The sequence below is a fragment of the Bufo gargarizans genome, chromosome 4, assembly GCF_014858855.1.
Source record: "Bufo gargarizans isolate SCDJY-AF-19 chromosome 4, ASM1485885v1, whole genome shotgun sequence".
Classification (NCBI taxonomy): domain Eukaryota; kingdom Metazoa; phylum Chordata; class Amphibia; order Anura; family Bufonidae; genus Bufo; species Bufo gargarizans.
In genome coordinates this window covers 288,387,168-288,411,262 of record NC_058083.1, presented here as the reverse complement: position 1 = coordinate 288,411,262, position 24,095 = coordinate 288,387,168, and the positions used below count along the sequence as shown (strand labels likewise).

Sequence of the window (24,095 nt, the reverse complement as noted above, 5' to 3'; positions counted from 1 at the left end):
TATGATTAATCGGCCAGCCATAATTGATGGGCCTATCCTTAAAGGGGTTATCCCACTTAGCGTTTTTCTACTTACCTGCTGCCACCGCGCGTTCACTTCCTGGATTCTGGCTGGGGGCGGGCTTCATCTGATTGAAGTCTTCTCCCGGCCGTGCCGCGCGCTGGACTGAATGCGCACGCCGCCGCGCATGCGCAATGGTGACTTATTCCTACAGAGCCGGCGTGCGCGTTCGCAGCTCTGTACTATTCTGGCCGGGAAGAAGTCACCGTCGCGCATGCGCATGCGCGGCAGAGTGCGCGTTCAGAACAGCGAGCGGATCGGCCGGGAGAAAAGAAGAAGTCTTCTGGGCAAGCGCGACCTTCCGGCTTTTGGAGAAGAGCGGAGGTCGTAACCAGGGGAGACCGAGTCACAACAATCAGGTAAGTGGGGATGAATTTTATCCTAATCGGTGGGGATTGTTAATAAAGTATATTTACAAAAATGATCACTGTCAAATCATTAACAGATTTAACAGTGATCATTATGATGGGATAACCCCTTTAAGGCTACTTTCACACTAGCGTTCGGGTGTCCGCTTGTGAGCTCTGTTTGAAGGGGCTCACAAGCGGCCCCGAACGCATCCGTCCAGCCCTAATGCATTCTGAGTGGACGCGGATCCGCTCGGAATGCATCAGTCTGGCAGCGTTCAGCCTCCGCTCTGCTCAGCAGGCTTGCAGCGTTCGGGTGTCCGCCTGGCCGTGCGGAGGCAAGCGGATCCGTCCAGACTTACAATGTAAGTCAATGGGGACGGATCCGTTTGAATATGACACACTATGGCTCAATTTTCAAACGGATCCGTCCCCCATTGACTTTCAATGTAAAGTCTGGACGGATCCGTCTGAGGCTACTTTCACACTTAGAAATTTTTTAACAATATAATGCAGACGGATCCGTTCTGAACGGAGCCACCGTCTGCATTATATGAGCGGATCCGTCTTTTACAACGCTGGATAGCTGTAAGATATTAGTGTCATACTATCTACTCAAGACACTATCAAGTAGCCTTGTTAAGGATCTGCATTGGAGGTTGCTGCATTAACATGTCTAGTGTTAACATACAGGTCCTTCTCAAATAATTAGCATATTGTGATAAAGTTCATTATTTTCTGTAATGTACTGATAAACATTAGACTTTCATATATTTTTGATTCATTACACACCAACTGAAGTAGTTCAAGCCTTTTATTGTTTTAATATTGATGATTTTGGCATACAGCTCATGAAAACCCAAAATTCCTATCTAAAAAAATTAGCATATTTCATCCGACCAATAAAAGAAAAGTGTTTTTAATACAAAAAAAGTCAACCTTCAAATAATTATGTTCAGTTATGCACTCAATACTTGGTGGGGAATCCTTTTGCAGAAATGACTGCTTCAATGCGGCGTGGCATGGAGGCAATCAGCCTGTGGCACTGCTGAGGTGTTATGGAGGCCCAGGATGCTTCGATAGCGGCCTTAAGCTCATCCAGAGTGTTGGGTCTTGCGTCTCTCAACTTTCTCTTCCCAATATCCCACAGATTCTCTATGGGGTTCAGGTCAGGAGAGTTGGCAGGCCAATTAAGCACAGTAATACCATGGTCAGTAAACCATTTACCAGTGGTTTTGGCACTGTGAGCAGGTGCCAGGTCGTGCTGAAAAATGAAATCTTCATCTCCATAAAGCTTTTCAGCAGATGAAAGCATGAAGTGCTCCAAAATCTCCTGATAGCTAGCTGCATTGACCCTGCCCTTGATAAAACACAGTGGACCAACACCAGCAGCTGACATGGCACCCCAGACCATCACTGACTGTGGGTACTTGACACTGGACTTCAGGCATTTTGGCATTTCCCTCATCCGAAAAAAGTACTTTGGACCACTGAGCAACAGTCCAGTGCTGCTTCTCTGTAGCCCAGGTCAGGCGCTTCTGCCGTTGTTTCTGGTTCAAAAGTGGCTTGACCTGGGGAATGCGGCACCTGTAGCCCATTTCCTGCACACGCCTGTACACGGTGGCTCTGGATGTTTCTACTCCAGACTTAGTCCACTGCTTCCGCAGGTCCCCCAAGGTCTGGAATCGGTCCTTCTCCACAATCTTCCTCAGGGTCCGGTCACCTCTTCTCGTTGTGCAGCGTTTTCTGCCACACTTTTTCCTTCCCACAGACTTCCCACTGAGGTGCCTTGATACAGCACTCTGGGAACAGCCTATTCGTTCAGAAATTTCTTTCTGTGTCTTACCCTCTTGCTTGAGGGTGTCAATGGTGGCCTTCTGGACAGCAGTCAGGTCGGCAGTCTTACCCATGACTGCGGTTTTGAGTAATGAACCAGGCTGGGAGTTTTTAAAAGCCTCAGGAATCTTTTGCAGGTGTTTAGAGTTAATCAGTTGATTCAGATGATTAGGTTAATAGCTCGTTTAGAGAACCTTTTCATGATATGCTAATTTTTTTAGATAGGAATTTTGGGTTTTCATGAGCTGTATGCCAAAATCATCAATATTAAAACAATAAAAGGCTTGAACTACTTCAGTTGTGTGTAATGAATCAAAAATATATGAAAGTCTAATGTTTATCAGTACATTACAGAAAATAATGAACTTTATCACAATATGCTAATTTTTTTAGAAGGACCTGTAGTTTCTCATCAAAACCTTCCAGATATTCAAATACATCCCATTATGTGTGTTAGCGGTTATTTAAATTCAGAATTCTTGTCTTTCCACAGCAGACCTTACCCTGTGCATGATAGCACCCAGATTTTAACTGTGCGTAACTCCAATTATAAGCAGGAGATTAATCGTATTAAGGATTATCATGTAAAACAACATCAAAACTGGTGTGAAGTAGATGCAATGCGCAGCAAGTGGTGGGTGTCAAACAAGATTATTGAAGAGGTCTGTGCAAGTCTCAACCAAATCCAAACCTACCTGGAGAGAATAAAGGAAGGTAGTATCATTCTTTTTCATTTTCTCGTTACACATAAAAAGGGGCATTTATTAAGCCTCTTACGCCATTGTGGCATAAAAAAGTCCCAAATTACGGCGCACGCCCTATGTGCGCCATAATTTGTGACTTTTTGGGCTTCTCGACACTTTTACAAAGTGCAAAGAAAAGGTGGGGGGCTTTGCTATAACTTTCACCAGAAAGTGGTGGAAGTTATACCTGAAAAGTACGCCAGCCTGTAGCTGGCGCAGACTTCAGTTTCTGGTGCACCGCAGGACAGAGATGCGCCTGATTTGTTAAGAGGCTTCTGCCTATCTCACACCAGTGCAGGGAGTTCAAGACTTTTGATATGTCAGTCTTGATATATTTCCCCCTGAATGTTGTCTGCCAAGCTTGTTTGATCATTCTTTTTTCTCAAATGTTATGTATACTTGTTCCAGAAAAGGATTAGTAAATCATATGACCCTATGTATCTCCTCTCATCATAGATGTACCTAGGGGTTAAAGGGAAACTCCCCATGCTTTCATTTATATGCAAAATGACTGAACTTTAAAGAGTAACTAAACCTAAAGTATCATTCCCTGTGCACTTAAAATTCACTTCTCTGTACATCGCTGACTGCTCAGCGGTGTACGGAGTACGGACATGACATTTTATAAATGGGGCCTCAGCAGCAGTGAGTACCGGCAGGAGTGCATATTGCTGCTCCTGCCCGTGCCCACCGGAGGTTTACTAACTCCTGGCATAGCACATGGGTACCCTGAACCCATGTGCTATGCCAGGATTAGCTGAGCGAAGCGGGCTCCTGCTTCTGCCTGCTAAGACTCTTAGCTTAGCAGAGCAGGCAGAAGCAGGAGCCAGCTCATCTCAGCTAATCCTGGCATAGCACATGGGTTCAGGGTACCCATGTGCTATGCCAGGTGTTAGTAAACCTCCGGCGGCACGGGCAGGAGAAGCAATATGCTCTCCTGCCCGTACTCACTGCTGCTGCGACCCCATTCATAAAGTGTCTACAGCCTGTATTCTGTACACCGCCAGCAGTAAGCGGTGTACAGAAATGTCAGTTTTAAGCGCACAGGGAATGGTGTGCTTTAGGTAGGGACAAGTCTAATAAAAATTCTAAATCCGTTTATAAAGAATATTATAAAAACTTTTATTAGGGACATGTTATTAAAATTTTACTCAAAGGTTTAGTTACTCTTTAAGTTTATGTAAAATGGTAAATGCTGTTAACAACAAACACAATTAATACTATATTTAAAGGGAATCTGTCCATCGGCATTAATCCAGCTGACATGTGAGATGTGCGCTCCATTCCTGTACAGTGTGTGCGCCAAACATGCTCCCTCGAGACTTTAGGGTCAGGCGTAAATATGTTTTCACTGCCTGGCTTGTCAGTCAAAGAAGCGGGGAGATCTGCGTAGGAGACAGGGAGTGGAGCCTCTGGGTGCAACAAGGGGTTAATTGACATTATACATTTACTTTTATTATTTTCACTCAAGGTTACACTACAAAGCTTTTAGTTACAGTACGAATTTCAAATTATTTACCACATATATCAGCAATTAATCCAGTTTGAGGCTACTTTCACACCTGCGTTCGGTGCGGATCCATCTGGTATTTGAACAGACGGATCTGCGCCGAAAATGCAAACGTTTGTATCCGTTCAGAATGGATCCGTTAGCATTACTCTTTGAAAGAAAAGTCAAAACGGATCGGTCCTGACTTATATTGAAAGTCAATGGGGGACGGATCCGTTTTCAAATGCAGAATATTGTGTCAGTGAAAACAGATCCGTCTCCATTGACTTACATTGTAAGTCAGGACGGATCCGTTTGGCTCCGCATCGCTAGGCGGACACCAAAATGCTGCAAGCAGCATTTTGGTGTCCGCCTCCAGAGCGGAATGGAGGCTGAACGGAGGCAAACTGATGCATTCTGAACGGATCCTTGTCCATTCAGAATGCATTGGGGCTGAACTGATCCGTTTTGGGCCGCTTGTGAGAGCCCTGAAACGGATCTCACAAGCGGACCCAGAAACGCCAGTGTGAAAGTAGCCTGACATGCGAGATGTACATTTGTCAGCTGAATGTAATGCTGTTGGTACCTTCTCCATGGGTACCAACATTGCGGGCATCTATGGAGAAGGTACCCACAACATTACATTTCTTACTGTAACTAAAAGCTGTGTGGTGTAACTTTGAGTGAAAATAATAAACGTAAACCGTATAATGCCATGTATAAGTGAATAAATAGCATTAAGACACATATGTAATTCTCTATTACCCATTTTCTGGCCTTTGAAGTGAAGTAAACCTAAGACAGTGTGATATGTAACAGCTGAATTGATAGCAGAGATCACCCTTGGGTGAAACCTACTAAAACTGTGTTGTTACATTATGGTTTGAGCAGGTAAAGCGTCTGCTGTGGCTGACTTCTGTATCAGTCCTCATGAGCTGCTGTCTCGGCTGGGAGAGTTTGGACAATACTGTCCTGTGAGTCTGGCACAAAGGGGGGAGCTCGTAGATTGTTCTGTAACATCATCCCTGCAGTTTGCAGCCGAGTTCCGAGGACACTACTACAGGATGGCTTCACAAGAGGAGCTTGATGTAAGTCATTATACATTTATCATTATAGGAAGTAAGACAACATGAAATAACAGATTCTGATAGGTACATTAAATTACATTATTAAACTGAGTATTAATAGAGAATTTATAGATAATGACAATTCTAATCATATACCTTGTTTATGTCATCATTACAGTGGACTTCTACTCCAGGTGTTTAATATTGATTACCTGTCTCCAGGATGGTTCATCAGTATCTAATCAGTCCGACACCCAGCACCCCTCTCTCCCCCTGATAAGCTGTTTGAAGAGGCCACAGTGCTCCCTTGAGCACCACGGCCTCTTGCAGCTTGGATAGCGTCTGTGCTTGATATTGCAGTTCAGTCCCATTCACTTGAATGGGACTGAGCTGTGCTTAGACCATGTGACCAAAGAACATTACATCATTGGCCTAGGAAGAGGTCACGGCCTCTTCAATCAGTTGATCAATGGGAGTGCTAGATTTCAAACCCCCACTGATCAGATACTGATGACTTATCCTGAAGATAGGTCATCAATATTAAACACCCAGAAAACCCTTTAAAGGGCCACTAAAAGAGCAGCTAGTGTTTATCATACTGGTATGTAAATGTTACATGAGCGCTATAGTAATAATTATTGGGCAGTGGCAGTAACCCCACTGACAGTCGTCAACTCTTTAGTCATAAAAGGCTGCTGCATACATATCCCAGGTATAGGTTTCAAAATACGCCCTTTTTTTAGGCAACATGACCCAACCTACTTCCATCACTAGTTTTCAATTCCTCTCCTGTAACTCTACAGACATGTTGAGTATATTTATAGACACTGGGTAGAAAACCACTGAAATCTACTTTAAAGTCAGTAAAACATTTTGTATCATTTTGGTTTCGTCTACTCTAAATCAGGTGTTGGTGTACCTGTTCTAGTGGCTTGTCAATTTTTTTTAAATACAAAAACAATGTGCTAACAAAAGGCTGTATTCTTAACAGGCTTTCATAAAAGCTCCAGAGTTATATGTGCCCCCATTGGCACCACGTCCACTTCCTCCTCCTGAAATGTTACCTAAGAGGTTAACAGTGGCTGATGTGAAATCAAAGTTCCCCAAAAATGCAGAGATGAAGGGGTACTGTCCAGTTACCTATGTGGATGGCAAAAAGAGGTATGTACTTAAACATACTGTACTAGTATTAATACCAGCAAATGAAGCTATTCCATCAGGACAAAATATTAGTAGAAGGGATGAAGGTGGCAGTGGCATATGGGTTTTAATTCTCTGGTAGAATTGTCCTGATACATGAAAGACAATGACAGAATCAAAATGATGTCAGAATTTAGTTGTATCAGAATGTATGATCTTTGTAACCGCCATTTGGGTGAGGGTGGCAGTGTCCCACGCTCTTCCATGGTTTCTTCACTCCTGAACACACATACATATTGTGTAGCTCAGTTTTTCTTTTATATCTTCTAACATGTACTTTGTAGGTATGAAGCTCTTGTTTCTGGACACCTTGAAAATGCGGTGGAGTACGGAGATAAAATATATATTTTTGAAAGTGAAGAAAAGTTACAAAGGTTTATGAGGTAAACGAATAATGATCTTCATTGACTGGTGCCCATTTTGTCCACGTTAGGTAGAAGCAATAATGACAGATGCATTTCATTGCTTGCCTTTTAAAAGGACTAAATTAGTCGTGATAGCTAAAGCATCGTCACCTAATGTAAGGTAATGTCAGAAAATGTAATTTCCTGCGAGAGTACAATGAGGGCTGCCTCATATGATAAGTCCACCACATATTGCTATAAATGTTCATTCTATAGAAAATCATGACCTGTAGTTGGGGGTACTTGAGGACTGGAGTTGAGAAGCACTGGAATGGAAGATCTTTAAAATACAGTACAGTGGTGCTTACAAGTTTATGAGCTGTTCAGAATTCTCTATAATTCAGGATACATTTGACCTAAAACTACATCAGATTTTCACACAAGTTCTAAAAGTTCCGTATTTTTCGCTCTATAAGACACACCGGCCCATAAGACACCCCTGGGTTTTAGAGGAGGACAATAAGAAAAAAATATTTTTCATTACACCTCAGGTCAGACCACCAATCAGACCTCAGCTGACAGCCCCAATCAGACCCCCAATGTTAATAAGACCCCAATCAGACCTCAGATCAGACCCCCAATCAGACCTCAGCTCAGGCCCCAATGTAAATGGCCCCCATATCAGCCCCTATGCCTCTCCTCACCCCCATATAAGCCCCCATGCCTCTCATCAGCCCCAATGATCAGCCTTTATGCCTCCCATCACCCCCCATAATCAGCCATTATGCCTCTCATCACCCACCATAATGAGCCATTATGCCTCTCATTACCCCCATTGCCTCAGATCATCCCCCAGCAGCTCTTAAGTTTTATAAAATAAAAAAACACTTACCTCTCCTTCTCCTGGACACTGCTGCTCCTCACCGCCCTCGATCTTCTTCCTCCTGCTTTCAGCTGTGCTGTGAACACGCTGTGTGCAGCCACTGCACAGCCGACAGCCGAGGACCAGGAAGCGGTACAGAGCCTTCACTGCTTCCTGGTCCTCCGGTACTAATGAGCTCTTCCATAATGGAAGCACTCATTAGTATTCGCCTCATAAGACACAGGGGAATTTTTCTCCCACTTTTGTGGGGGAAAAATGCATCTTATGGGGCAAAAAATACGGTAGATAACTAAATCAAATAAAAGAGTCAAAAATATTGGACTTGATAATTTTATTTATTAAGGAAAATTATCCAATATCACATGTCTGTGAGTGGCAAAAGTATGTGAACATTTGGTTTTAGTATCTGGTGTGAGCTTGGTGCAACTAAACATTTCCAGTAATCATTGATGATTGTTAAATTTTTTTGCCCATTCCTCCATACAAAACAGCTTCACCTTCAACACTACCAGTCACAAGATGAATGTTGACACTTTCAACATCTTCAACGTGCTCCGTGGTAGAAACAGCTGTGGTTTCAGCTGCGGTAGTTCACTTTGAATGACATGGACCTGCTTGTGGCTCCGCTCCATTAAATACCCATTCTTAGCGCACGTGTCAAAATTCTAGCGGAGTTGGTGGCTTTCCTCCTTTAAACTGCTCACTTCAGGTCCTTTCACAGCCTTTGTATTGAATAAAGGTCAGGACTTAAGATTTGGCCATTTCAAAACTTTAACTTTATTCTTCTTTGGTAGAACAACTTATGTGCTTAGGGTCGTGGTCTTGCTGCATGACTCACATTCTCCTGAGATTCAAATCACAGATGTCCTGACATTTTCCTTTAAAATATGCTGGTATAATTCAGAATTCATTGTTTCATCAATGATGGCAAGCTGCAGCTTTCCTTCTTGCAATCCTACCATGTACACCATTGTTATTCAATGTCCTCCTGATGGTGGACCCATAAAAATAAACCTTAGCTAATGTGATAAAGGCCTTTAGTTGGTTAGAGGTTACCTTGGCTCTCTTTGTGACCTTGTGGAGTATTGCTTTTAGCATGATTGACTTATCCTGGAAAGGTTAATAATGGTCTTGTATTTCCTCCAATTGTACAAAACCTGTCTTACTGTGGATTGGTGGAGTCCAAACTTTAGATATGGTTTGGTAACCTTTTCCAGCCTGGTTAGCAGGAACAACTATTCTGAGGTCCTCAGAAATCTCCTCTGTTCGTTCCATAATCCACTTCCACAAACAAGTGTTTTGAAGATCAGACTTTGATAGATCCCTGTTCTTTACATAAAACAGGTCGATTACTCACCAGATTGTCATCCCATTAATTGAAAACACCTCACTCTAATTTCACTTTAAAATTATCTTATAATCCTAAAGGTTCATAAAAGTTCATTCTTTTGCCGCTCACAGACATCACGTCTGTGAGCGGCAAAAGAATGAACTTTTATGAACCTTTAGGATTATAAGATAATTTTAAAGTGAAATTAGAGTGAGGTGTTTTCAATTAATGGGATGACAATCTGGATCATTTTCCTCAATAATTAAATAGCCAAGTCTAATATTTTTGACTCAGTTGTTTGATTTGGTTGTCTTTTTCTACTTTTAGAAAAATCTGATGTAGTTTTAGGTCAAATTAATACAGAAATATAGAAAATTAAAAAATGTTAACAAAAGTTCAAGCACCACAGTATGTTTACTTTGTATGGGTAGAACATTGGAGCAGAACAACCAGAAGAAATTACAACTACCAGAAGAAATATATGAAATATTTCTACGTGAAAAATTTCACAATGCTATCCAAGCACATACAGTATCTCACAAAAGTGAGTACACCCTCCACATTTTTGTAAATATTCTATTATTTTCATGGGACAACACTGAAGATATGACACTTTGATACAATGTAAAGTAGTCAGTGTGCAGCTTGTATAACAGTGTACATTAGGTGTGCCCTCAAAATAACTAAACAGACAGCCATTAATGTCTAAACCACTGGCAACAAAAGTGAGTACACCCCTATGTGAAAATGGTCAAATTGTGCCCAAAGTATCAATATTTTGTTTGGCCGCCATTATTTTTCAGCTATATTGGACATGGAGTAAACTAGAGCTTCACTGGTTGCCACTGGAATCCTCTTCCACTCCTCCATGATGACATCACGGAGCTGGTGGATATTACAGACTTTGCGCTCTTCCACCTTCCATTTGAAGATGCCCCACAAATACTCAATATGGTTTTGGTCTGCAGACATGCTTGGCCAGTCCAGCACCTTTACCCTCAGTTTCTTTAGCAAGGCAGTGGTCATCTTGGAGGTGTGTTTGGGGTCATTATCATGTTAGAATACTGCCCTGCAGCCCAGATTCCGAAGGGAAGGGATCTTGCTCTGCTTCAGTATGTCACAGTACATGTTGGCATTCATGGTTTCCTCAATGAACTGTAGCTCCCCACAGCCGGCAGCACTCATGCAGCCCCAAATCATGGCACTTCTACCACCATGCATGGTGAAAGGACACACTTGTCTTTCTACTCCTCACCTGGTTGCTACCATACACACACTTGACACCATCTGAACCATATAAGTTTATTTTACGGTAATCATGGGCATAGTTACAGTAATCCATGTCCTTAGTCTATTTGTCTTCAGCAAACTGTTTGCTGGCTTACTTGGGGATCATATTTATAAGTGGCTTTCTTCTGGGACGTCAGCCATGCAGACCAATTTGATGCAATGTGCGGCATATGGTCTGAGCACTGACAGGCTGACCCTCCACCACTTTAACCTCTGCAGTAATGCTTGCAGCACTCATATGTCTATTTTGAAAACACAAACTTTGCATAGGATGCTGAGCAACTGCACTCAATATTTATGGTCAACCATGGCGAGGCCTGTTCTGAGGGGAACCTGTCCTGTTAAACCCCTGTATAGTCTTGGCCACCGTGCTGCAGCTCAGTCTCAGGGTGTTGGAAATCTTCTTATAGCCTCGGCCATCTTTATGTAGAGCAACAATCTTTTTTTCAGATCCACAGAGAGTTCTTTGTCATGAGGTGCCTGATGAACTTCCAGTGACCAGTATAAGAGAGTGTGAGAGCAATAACACTAAATTTAACACACCTGCTCCCGATTAACACCTGAGACCTAGTAGCACTAATCAGTCACATGCCACTAGGTGGGAAAATGGCTAATTGGGCACAATTTGCCCATTTTCACATAGGGTGTAGTCACTTTTGTTGCCAGCAGTTTAGACATTAATGGCTGTCTGTTGAGTTATTTTGAGAGCACACAAACTTACACTGTTCTACAAGCTGCACACTGACTACTTTACAGGTCCTTCTCAAAAAATTAGCATATTGTGATAAAGTTCATTATTTTCTGTAATGTACTGATAAACATTAGACTTTCATATATTTTAGATTCATTACACACCAACTGAAGTAGTTCAAGCCTTTTATTGTTTTAATATTGATGATTTGGGCATACAGCTCATGAAAACCCAAAATTCCTATCTCAAAAAATTAGCATATCATGAAAAGGTTCTCTAAACGAGCTATTGACCTAATCATCTGAATCAACTAATTAACTCTAAACACCTGCAAAAGATTCCTGAGGCTTTTAAAAATTCCCAGCCTGGTTCATTACTCAAAACCGCAATCATGGGTAAGACTGCCGACCTTACTGCTGTCCAGAAGGCCATCATTGACACCCTCAAGCAAGAGGGTAAGACACAGAAATTAATTTCTGAACGAATAGGCTGTTCCCAGAGTGCTGTATCAAGGCACCTCAGTGGGAAGTCTGTGGGAAGGAAAAAGTGTGGCAGAAAACGCTGCACAACGAGAAGAGGTGACCGGACCCTGAGGAAGATTGTGGAGAAGGAACGATTCCAGACCTTGGGGGACCTGCGGAAGCAGTGGACTGAGTCTGGAGTAGAAACATCCAGAGCCACCGTGTACAGGCGTGTGCAGGAAATGGGCTACAGGTGCCGCATTCCCCAGGTCAAGCCACTTTTGAACCAGAAACAGCGGCAGAAGCGCCTGACCTGGGCTACAGAGAAGCAGCACTGGACTGTTGCATGTCATTCGGAAATCAAGGTGCCAGAGTCTGGAGGAAGACTGGGGAGAGGGAAATGACAAAATGCCTGAAGTCCAGTTTCAAGTACCCACAGTCAGTGATGGTCTTGGGTGCCATGTCAGCTGCTGGTGTTGGTCCACTGTGTTTTATCAAGGGCAGGGTCAATGCAGCTAGCTATCAGGAGATTTTGGAGCACTTCATGCTTCCATCTTCTGAAAAGCTTTATGGAGATGAAGATTTCATTTTTCAGCACGACCTGGCACCTGCTCACAGTGCCAAAACCACTGGTAAATGGTTTACTGACCATGGTATTACTGTGCTCAATTGGCCTGCCAACTCTCCTGACCTGAACCCCATAGAGAATCTGTGGGATATTGGGAAGAGAAAGTTGAGAGACGCAAGACCCAACACTCTGGATGAGCTTAAAGCCGCTATCGAAGCATCCTGGGCCTCCATAACACCTCAGCAGTGCCACAGGCTGATTGCCTCCATGCCACGCCGCATTGAAGCAGTCATTTCTGCAAAAGGATTCCCGACCAAGTATTGAGTGCATAACTAAACATAATTATTTGAAGGTTGACCTTTTTTGTATTAAAAATACTTTTCTTTTATTGGTCGGATGAAATATGCTAATTTTTTGAGATAGGAAATTTGGGTTTTCGTGAGCTGTATGCCAAAATCATCAATATTAAAACAATAAAAGGCTTGAACTACTTCAGTTGGTGTGTAATGAATCTAAAATATATGAAAGTCTAATGTTTATCAGTACATTACAGAAAATAATGAACTTTATCACAATATGCTAATTTTTTGAGAAGGACCTGTACATTGTATCAAAGTGTCAGCTCTTCAGTGTAGTCCCAGAAAAAGATAGAATATAATATTTACAAAAATGCGAGGGGTGTACTCCCTTTTGTGAGATACTGTACATATACTGTGGTTGCATCCAGCTATATAATTTGTGAATATTTATATGATTAGTGATTTTGATGCCAGAGTGTCCCTATGATAAAAATGAACTGAATAGATATCATAATAAGAAATGACATTAAGAGGACCTAGCAGTAATGCTGTCTTAAAGAGAACCTCTCACCGTGAAAGGGGGCAAACACTGATCCGGTGTTTTGTGGATCCGCAAAACTCTGCGGACGTGTGAATGGACCCAAATCCAACAGTGCTGGATTCTTTGCAACTGTCAAGTCATAGTGGCAGCATGTCATGTGACGCATCATGACCCCATCGAAAATCGTTAGATGTGATGTCACAAGGTGACATCGCAATCTTCATGTCCCGCGACACACGTTGCCGTGCAGCTCCAGGCTAACCTAAAGGTTATTCAGTTACCCGTTTTGGTTCTTATTTTAGCCACATTTAATTGTTACCGTACTTAAAAAAAAGTGTTTTTTTTTTCTGGCTAAACAGTATGTTTCAGTAACTGGTGCCACAAATATAATAACTTGTTTTTTTTTCTCTAGACTTCCAGGAAAATATTGGAACCATAAACTGCCATCCAAACTCCCTCCAAAGATGGAGCCAATAATGCTGACATCTCTGCCTTTAACGGGATACCTAGAACAGGTTAACAGCTTATATAATACTTTGTTATATATTAGGGAATTACAATTTACAGATCATCTGTGATATATATTATCACATTAATGTGGTTTCCCAATCTGGAAAACCTCTTTATATGCTCTATTAGGGAATTCTAAGTTTATAGAAATCGTCAGAAAATCCTGATTTGTAAAACAAATTATGCATTCAAGCCAGATTTTTCCTGCCTCTTCCTAAGAATGTTAAGAAAATACTACAACTTAATTTTACGATTAAGGCTACTTTCACCTATGTGGTAGAGCCTTCCGGCAGGCTGTTTTAGTGCCAGCGATTGGTCGGACAAAATTGTTTCAATTGTTATGCCAGATTTATTTCAGGACGGCAGCTGGGGGGGCCTTCCTTCTGTAGTTCTTTACCTGTAAGGGTACTTTCACACTAGCGTTATTAGAATCTGGCAGGCAGTTTCGTTGCCGGCACTGCCTTCCGGATCCGGAAATCCGTATGCAAACAGATATCTTTTTTTTTCTGGATCCGTTAGATTTATTAATTGAAATACCAGATTTGTCTTTCCAGTATCATCCGAAATAACGGATCCGGTATTTAATTTCTTAAAAGCTAGAAAGAACTGTGCATGCGCAGACCGGAAAACCGGATCCGGAGATGTGGCTATTTCCGGAACCAGATCCTGCATTAATACATTTCAATGGAAATTAAGTGCGGCAGTGTTCCGGAATTTGGGCTGGAAAAAATACCACAGCAAGCTGCGGTATTTTGTCTGGTCAAATACCGTACAAGGGACGGAACGGAAGAAATCCTGATGCATACTGAACGGATTGCTTTCTATTCAGAATGCATTGGGACAAAACGGAAGCGTTTTTTTTTCTGTTATTGAGACCCGTTACCGGATTTCAATACCGGAAAAGAATAACGCTAGTGTGAAAGTACCCTAACTGCCACAGCTTCTAGAAGAAGATATGCTTGGTGGCAGTGGAAGATTTAAAAGGTTTTTCCAAGATTATATAACTGAGGACCTATCCTCAGGATAGGTCATCGGTATCTGATCTGTCGGGTCCAACACCACCAATCAGCTGTTTGAGAAGGCATCAGCTATCCTGTGAGCGCCACTGCCTTCTCCGTGCTTACCATGGTATAGCAGCTGTGCTTGGTATCGCAGCTCAGCCCTATTCACTTCTATGGGGCTGAGATGCACCTAGGCTACATGACAGATGAAAGTGTCATCACTTGGCGTAGGAAAAGCTGGGAGAAGGCAGCGGCACTCACAGGAGCGCCACTGCCTGATCAAACAGCTAATTGGAAGGGGGTCCCGGGTATCAGACCCCCATCGATCAGATACTGTTGACCTATCCTGACGATAGGTAATCAGTTATAAAGTTTTGGAAAACCCCTTTAAACTGAGTGTGTGCGACCACCTCAGTGAAGAAATAACTCAGACAAGAAATAAGGCCTCATGCACACGCAGTGTCGGACTGGTGTACCTGGGGCCCACCAGTAAAATTTATTTTGGGGGCCCACCGTACGGATACATTCAAATATAATAAATAATCTAACAAGTTTTTTTTATATGAACATAAGCTGGTGGAGGTGCTGTACATTGGATATATGTACTGTATGTAGTGTACTAAATCTAATGTGTTATGTGCCACTTGTGCAGGGAATGGGAGACTAGGGGCCCACCTTGCTCAGGGGCCCACCGGGGGATTCCCCTGTACCCCTGTGGGCCAGTCCGAGCCTGTGCACACGACCTTGGTGTGTTTTGCGTAAAAACACGCAAAACACGGATGGCAATTTGCGGAACGGCACGGACAGCCTTCAATATAAAAGCCTATTCTTGTCCGCAAACAGCGGACAAGAATAGGACATGTTATATTTTTTTAGCGGGGCCACGGAACGGAGCAACGGATGCGGACAGCACACTGAGTGCTGTCCGCATCTTTTGCGGCCCATTGAAATGAATGGGTCCGCATCAGAGACGCCAAAACGGCGGCTCGGATGCAGACTAAAACAACAGCTGTGTACATGAGGCCTAAGGAAAAGAACAAACAGCAGGTAGTGCTATACATTTACATTTTATTGATTATCTTAGTGGACTTTTTAATTACATGAAATTATAACAGTATTCAGATCCAGGTGTAGGTTTGAAAAATGTAGAGTATGTTTTGTAGCACAACGCTTTTAAGCCGGCTTTGTAAAGATTACTAGGCTAAGATTAATCTGCAAGGGAAACGAGGATCAATTGCCTATAGAATTCTGCTTCCATTATCCATAAGTGATGTTTGTAGAATCAGTACGTAAAATAATTATGAATTCTGTTTGCACGTCTAGGGAGCAGCGACTGCTATAATAAAAGCATTAAATGATGTGGGATGTCTAAAGCCAAAGTATCCATTTTTAAGCGTAAAACAGTCAGCCCTGCTGTATATTGCGTATCACCTAAAAGGTAAGAAAAAGTTACTTATATGGTTATAAAAAAGTGGATCTATCATCTCCCCTATAATCTGTTTTAGTATATCCTTATGTTCTCCATGAATAACCATTCTGGGGCACCTTTTCTTTGAACTCTGCATTGTACCATACCTAAAATGTACACGCAGCGTGTATCTACTCAGCCTGACGTGGTCCCCACCATTGGACAGTGTCAGACTAAACAAGGACACGACCAGAAAACTGGGAACACCCAGTTTTCAATTTATTCTTCCATTTCCAGGGGAAATAAAAAAGGAGTGACACACCATTACTCACCGATGTTTCAGTATTTTAGTTTTGTTGGTATTAAATGTATTTAAGTAGCTATGTCCGTATTGTCTCTTTAGCAAGCAGGGGTGTAACTACCATAGTGGCAGACCATGCGACTGCTATGGGGCCCAGTCTTAGTTAGGATCATCCCCTTTTCTACTGGGGGGAAAACTTGGTCAGGACTCTACCCTGTAAAGGAACAACTTTTAGCAAACGAGGCAGTGGAAAGATGGCCCAAGGGTCATTGAAAAGGGTTTAGGCGGACACCCTTCTGTCCTGTGTGGGGGGCCTGGTTTGATCCTTGCTATGGAGCCCTTACTTCTCTATGTACACCACTGTCAGCAAGGATTGATCTTTTCACTTGTAATTTTCTAGCGTACAATCCACGGAACTCTGATTATATTCGGAAGAAATACAAAAGGAAAATGGAGCAATTTTTGGACTGCTGTGAACTCATCACTTACCTTGGAAACAAGATGACTCGCAAATACAAAGAACCTCAGAGGAGGCCAATTGACTTTGACTACAAAATGCAGTCGTTTCTTTCACTTAGAAATGTGAATCCAACATGTATTTAACAGATACTTTCAAACATATCCAAAAATGTATATGTGTACGGTTTGTCAGGGATATGTTAAAGTTATGAGTAATGAAGTATGTAATAATATATGATCATTTGTCTGCTTAGTTCTGAAGTTCATAATAGAAACCGGATTCCAAAAAAGTTGGGACACTATACAAATCGTGAATAAAAACTGAATGCAATGATGTGGAGGTGCCAACTTCTAATATTTTATTCAGAATAGAACATAAATCACAGAACAAAAGTTTAAACTGAGAAAATGTACCATTTTAAGGGAAAAATATGTTGAATCAGAATTTCATGGTGTCAACAAATCCCCAAAAAGTTGGGACAAGGCCATTTTCACCACTGTGTGGCATCTCCCCTTCGTCTTACAACACTCAACAGACGTCTGGGGACCGAGGAGACCAGTTTCTCAAGTTTAGAAATAGGAATGCTCTCCCATTCTTGTCTAATACAGGCCTCTAACTGTTCAATCGTCTTGGGCCTTCTTTGTTGCACCTTCCTCTTTATGATGCGCCAAATGTTCTCTATAGGTGAAAGATCTGGACTGCAGACTGGCCATTTCAGTACCCGGATCCTTCTCCTACGCAGCCATGATGTTGTGATTGATGCAGAATGTGGTCTGGCATTATCTTGTTTAAAAATGCAGGGTCTTCCCTGAAAGAGATGACGTCTGGATGGAAGCATATGTTGTTCTAGAACCTGAATATATTTTTCTGCATTGATGGTGCCTTTCCAGACATGCAAGCTGCCCATGCCACACGCACTCATGCAACCCCATACCATCAGAGATGCAGGCTTCTGAACTGAGCGTTGATAACAACTTGGGTTGTCCTTGTCCTCTTTGGTCCGGATGACATGGCGTCCCAGATTTCCAAAAAGAACTTCGAATCGTGACTCGTCTGACCACAGAACAGTCTTCCATTTTGCCACACTCCATTTTAAATGATCCCTGGCCCAGTGAAAACGCCTGAGCTTGTGGATCTTGCTTAGAAATGGCTTCTTCTTTGCACTGTAGAGTTTCAGCTGGCAACGGCGGATGGCACGATGGATTGTGTTCACTGACAATGGTTTCTGGAAGTATTCCTGAGCCCACTCTGTGATTTCCTTTACAGTAGCATTCCTGTTTGTGGTGCAGTGTCGTTTAAGGGCCCGGAGATCACGGGCATCCAGTATGGTTTTACGGCCTTGACACTTACGCACAGAGATTGTTCCAGATTCTCTGAATCTTCTGATGATGTTATGCACAGTTGATGATGATAGATGCAAAGTCTTAGCAATTTTTCGCTGGGTAACACCTTTCTGATATTGCTCCACTATCTTTCTGCACAACATTGTGGGAATTGGTGATCCTCTACCCATCTTGGCTTCTGAGAGACACTGCCACTCTGAGAAGCTCTTTTTATACCCAATCATGTTGCCAATTGACCTAATTAGTGTTAATTGGTCTTCCAGCTCTTCGTTATGCTCAAATTTACTTTTTCCAGCCTCTTATTGCTACTTGTCCCAACTTTTTGGGGATTTGTTGACACCGTGAAAATTTGAATCAACGTATTTTTCCTTTAAAATTATACATTTACTCGGATTAAACGTTTGATCTGTCATCTACGTTCTATTACAAATAAAATATTGACATTTGCCATCTCCACATCATTGCATTCAGTTTTTATTCACAATTTGTTTAGTGTCCCAACTTTTTTGGAATCCGGTTTGTATACTCTATAACTAAATATACATATACAGTAAACTTTAAAAAATATTAATGGGTTGTTCTGGAAAGTAATTTCCATTCGGCCATGCACAGTATAAAAAAAATAAAAAATAAACACCTGATCAAACTCAGGTCCTGCTCTGAGCCCCCGTCTCCACCGTTTCGGGTCCCCACTGGACCAAAAGTGTTACATCTTATCAACATGCGTGTTACTGCTTTGGGCTTATCAATGGCTTATCAATGGTTACCGCTGAGGCCACTGATTGGTAAATGGGGTAATGTATGTATTGATACTGTTCAGGTAAGTGACATTTTTGGGGAGTAGTCAGAGCTCTATAGCTTAGGGCTTAAGATGATCAATTTAAGCACAAAATAACTGAAAACATATGTAACCACTGAACATCCATTACTAAGAGGGTGAGGATGAGGACACCCGGAGCACCAGCCACACGCAGCCGAAAATTTAACGGAAGCAGACAAGATCCGGTTTAAAAAAACTGATGAATCTGTCACTAGTTTTAGGCTACTTTCACACTAGCGTTCGTCGGTCCGCTCGTGAGCTCCGTTTGAAGGGGCTCACGAGCGGACCCGAACGCAGCCGTCCAGCCCTGATGCAGTCTGAATGGAGCGGATCCGCTCAGACTGCATCAGTCTGGCGGCGTTCAGCCTCCGCTCCGCTCGCCTCCGCACGGACAGGCGGACAGCTGAACGCTGCTTGCAGCGTTCGGGTGTCCGCCTGGCCGTGCGGAGGCGTGCGGATCCGTCCAGACTTACAATGTAAGTCAATGAGGACGGATCCGTTTGAAGATGCCACAATATGGCTCAATCTTCAGGCGGATCCGTCCCCCATTGACTTTACATTGAAAGTCTGGACGGATCCGTACGAGGCTATTTTCACACTTAGCTGTTATATGCTAAAATAATGCAGACGGATCCGATCGAACGCTAGTGTGAAAGTAGCCTTATGTTGTCATAACTAAGGGCAGCATGAGGGGCGAAACTATAATTTTTAGGGCTCCAGAGCAAAATAAGATAAAGCCTCCACCAACCTACAGCTGCATAAGTAGCAATAATTAAAGTAAAACTCCCTCAAAAAATTGTATTCTCTGACTTGCTAGACAGGTACATGATGTAATCTGTAGTGAATGTAGTCTTCTTATCAGTGACTGGATTTGTGAGTTATCCCCCCCTCTTCTAATTTTTTGCTGTGTCATGTGACCAACTCTCTGATCTCCAACTGACACAGGATGTCAGTTACTTCTCTATTCATTCCTATGAGACCGACATTGAGGCTCCTATAGGAATACATAGAGAAACTGACTTCCTGTCCACACATAAGATGCTGTGTTATTTGGAAAGTCCGATTGCTGGTTACATGACACAGGTGAGGATCAGAAGGGAGGTTATAACTCACAAATACAGCTGCTGGTAAGAACAATACTTTCACTACAGATTACATCATGTACCTTTTTAGCAGGTCAGAGAATAAAAAAATTTGCGCATAGTTTGCCTTTAACCCAGTCCCGACATATGACATAATAGCACGTCATGGCAGCAGGTGACTTGCTGCATTTTGACGTACTATTACATCATGGTGATCGAGCGGGCGGTGCGTGCCTGATCACTGCAGGTGCCCGGCAGTCCCTGATAGCCAGGCCCCTGCTGTATCCACCGGCATCGCTATGAAAGCCGATGCCAGCGGATTAACCCCTTCTATCCTGCGGTCAGCGCTGACCGTGGCATAGAAGGTGCATGAGGCGGGTGAGGGAACACATCAGGTCCCCGCGCTGCTGTGGCGGGGACCCGATGGGTGACAAGGCAGCCCGATGACATGCACAGGCTGCCCAATGCCTTGCACGGCATCGGGACCTGCCTTCTACGGGTGCCAAAGAGATCCAGCCTCAAGCTAGGTCTCAAAGGCAACCTGTTAGTGTATTACTTAGTGTAATACACTAACAGGCAATGCATTACAATACAGATTTATTGTAATGCATTGCAGAGGGGATCAGACCTCCAAGAGGTGAAGTCCCTGTCACGTTAGTGATGTGGGAGGGAACACCACACCGACAACAGAAAGGAAGGGAAAAGGAACTAGGCCTCAAAGCTAGGGAAAGGGAAACGAACACCACCTATAGAAACCCTAATCCTAGCCCTGACTTCTATTCATATGAACAGACCTTGAAGGTAGGAATGTTCATACACTGGAACCTATGACCCTGGAAACCCTGAATTGCCCTGAAATAGTGTCAGTGCTTGAGACGGCCTGTTTCTTCCAATATGAAATAACAAGTGTCTCCCTGAGGCCTAGTAACAAAAGACAGAGGGGAAACAACAAAATATAAAAGGGAAGTAACACTTAACTTCTAAAGTAAATGGACGAGCAGGAACTCAGAAGAGGACCACACACCAGCACTTCCAATACCAAACTGAAGCTATCAACCGCATACCATGATGGGTGAAGCCAGACTAAATAGGGAAGTTGGAATGACCACTAAGCTGCACCTGAGACAAGAGTCTCTTAGATCTTCTGACACCTGTCACGTTAGAGACCATGACAGTCCCAGAGTGGGACAGAAATAAAGTTTTTTAAAAAAAGCAAAAAAAAAAGTGTTTTTAATAAGAAAAGTAAAAAAAAGAAAAAAATGCCCTTTCCACTGTTTTATAATAAAAAATAGAAAAAAAAAGGAAAAACCACACATATTAGGTATCACTGCGTCCATAATGACCGACTCTATACATATATCATATCATCCAACCCGTCCGATAAACACCATAAAAAAAATGGCAATAAAGCCGTTTTTGTCACCTTACATCACAAAAAGTGCAACACCAAGTTATCAAAAAGGTGTATGTCCCCCTAAATGGTACCAATAAAACCACCGCTAAAAATTAGCCCCTACATAAGAAAATCACTCAAAAAATAAAAAAATATATAGCTCTGAGAACATGGAGACACTAAAACATCATTTTTTTTGTTTCAAAAATGCTTTTATTGTCACATCAGGAGAACGCTGTAAAAATAAATAATTAGAAACTGTGCCAAAACAACCAATTTTTTGGTCACCTTGCCCCATAAAATGTAATAATCAATAATCAAAAAAATCATATGTACCCAAAAATGGTACCAATAAAAACGTCAACTCTTCCTGCAAAAAACTAGCCCCTGCACAAGACGATCAGCAGAAAAATAAAAAAAATATGGTGTTCAGAAAATGGAGACACAAAAACATATTTGTTTTAAAAAATGCTTTTTTATGTAAAACTGAAACAAAGTACACATATTTGATATCATTGGATCCATAACAACCTGCTCTATAAAAATAGCACATGATCTAACATGAATGTTATAAAAAATTAAAACGCTGCCAAATCAGCAATTTTTTCGTTACCTTGCCTCAAAAAAAACGTAATATAGAGCAATTAAAAATCATATGTACCCCAAAATAGTACCAATAAAACTCGCACCTTATCCCCTAGTTTCCAAAATGGGGTCACTTTTTGGGAGTTTCTACTGTAAGGGTGCATCAGGGGGGCTTCAAATGGGACATGGCATCAAAAAAAACTGTCCAGCAAAATCTGCCTTCCAAAAACCATATTGTGTTTCTTTTCTTCTGCGCCCTGCCGTGTGCCCTTACATCAGTTTATGACCACATGTGGGGTGTTTCTGTAAACCGCAAAAATCAGGGCAATAAATATTGAGTTTTGTTTGGCTGTTAACCCTCGATGTGTTAAGGAAAAAAATGGATTAAAATGGAAAATCTGCCAAAGGCCTCATGCACATGGCCGTGTTCCGTGGCAGAGCACAGTCTGTGGTAACCTGGCCTGGATTCCTGTTGAGAGCAGGAGCGCACGGCGTCATTGGTTGCTATGACGTCGTGCGCTTCATGCCGCCGCTGCACTACAGTAATACACTATACGAGTGTATTACTGTAGTGCAGCGGCGGCATGAAGCGTACGGCGTCATAGCAACCAACGCCGTGCGCTCCTGCTCTCAACAGGAATCCAGGCCATGTTACCACGGACCACTCTCGGCCTGAGGCCAAAAAAGGAAGAGGTCCTTTTACCCCGAAACGCGTATGGTATTGACAGTGAGGGACCACCAAGAAAGAATCGCTTGTAACTTTATGTCCTCATTTGGACTTTAAACTACAACGGAGCAATCACCTGCACTTAAGGAGATTTGAAATCCCCGCCTGGAAGCCTAAATCACATGACCGCCTAGTGCACCACGTGGGACGCCACACAGGTCCTGGCAGGTCAAAGCGGTGGAGCAGAGCTATACCGCTACACTCAAGAGCTGTAATTTATACCTCATATATCAGTACACTGCTATATTTACTATATACTAGACACTGCATCTATTATACCTAGTACCTCACATATCAGTACACTGCTATATATACAATATATTTGTACACACTGCATCTATTATACCTCGTACCTCACATATTACACTACTGTATATACTATATATCTGTACAGATTGCATATAATATACCTTGTACTGCACATATCAATACACTACTGTATATACTCTATACCTGTACACACTGCATATATTATACCACGTTCCTCACATATCAGTACACTGCTGTATACACTATACATCTGTACACACTGCATCTATTATACCTCGTACCTCACATATTACACTACTGTATATACTATATATCTGTACAGACTGCATATAATATACCTTGTACTGCACATATCAATACACTGCTGTATATACTCTATACCTGTACACACTGCATATATTATACCTCGTACCTTACATATCAGTACACTACTGTATATACTATATACCTGTACACACTGCATCTATTATACCTATTTTGTGTGCCAGGACTGTTTTGTAATCCCAATCCGGCCCTGATGGCATAAATTATAAAACGCAGCAGCAAACATAGTTCATGGAACAAATAGAGAGGCCTGGAATGGGTAGTGGGAGGGGCTATAAAAGGGGAATGGGGGCCCAATTTAGATTCTTGCTATGGGGCCCAGTGATTTCTATGTACGCCCCTTTGCTATGGCTAAAGTTACGCCCATTGGCAGCATAAGTTAGTAACGATCTTCAGTTCCACCTCCCATTGAAAACAATGGGAGGCAGAAACAACGCAGCAGCCAGTCAGCAAATAAATACCAGACTAATCATGTTGGGGTTTTTTTAGGCTGTTTTTTTCCCCCTTTTTTTTTTTTTGCCTGTCCTTTATGGTGTGTTTGCCAACGAGCTTTTTATCCATGGCATTTTGCCTCTAGAGAAGGTGATGTGAAAACACCTGAAAGAACACCAAGAGCTACAGCATGCTGTGCTTTTGAAAATAAGCCAGAAAGATAAATAAAAAAAACCCACCTAATTAACATAAATGCCACAAACAAAAAAAATAAAGTTTTTGTCTGGCCT

General features: G+C 42.3%; 1 protein-coding gene across 1 annotated transcript in view; it reads left to right on the top strand.

The window, feature by feature from the left end:
• AK9 (adenylate kinase 9) overlaps nucleotides 1-17,083 on the top strand; it is a 156,820-nt gene extending 139,737 nt beyond the window's left edge. Inside the window, exons 33-39 of the mRNA XM_044290719.1 lie at nucleotides 2,737-2,957; nucleotides 5,367-5,563; nucleotides 6,534-6,703; nucleotides 7,027-7,125; nucleotides 13,562-13,664; nucleotides 15,984-16,098; nucleotides 16,770-17,083. Of these exons, the coding sequence (XP_044146654.1) occupies nucleotides 2,737-2,957; nucleotides 5,367-5,563; nucleotides 6,534-6,703; nucleotides 7,027-7,125; nucleotides 13,562-13,664; nucleotides 15,984-16,098; nucleotides 16,770-16,972 (1,108 nt within the window). The 3' untranslated portion in view covers nucleotides 16,973-17,083. The remainder of the gene's footprint in view (nucleotides 1-2,736; nucleotides 2,958-5,366; nucleotides 5,564-6,533; nucleotides 6,704-7,026; nucleotides 7,126-13,561; nucleotides 13,665-15,983; nucleotides 16,099-16,769) is intronic.
• Nucleotides 17,084-24,095: the final 7,012 nt, after the last annotated feature.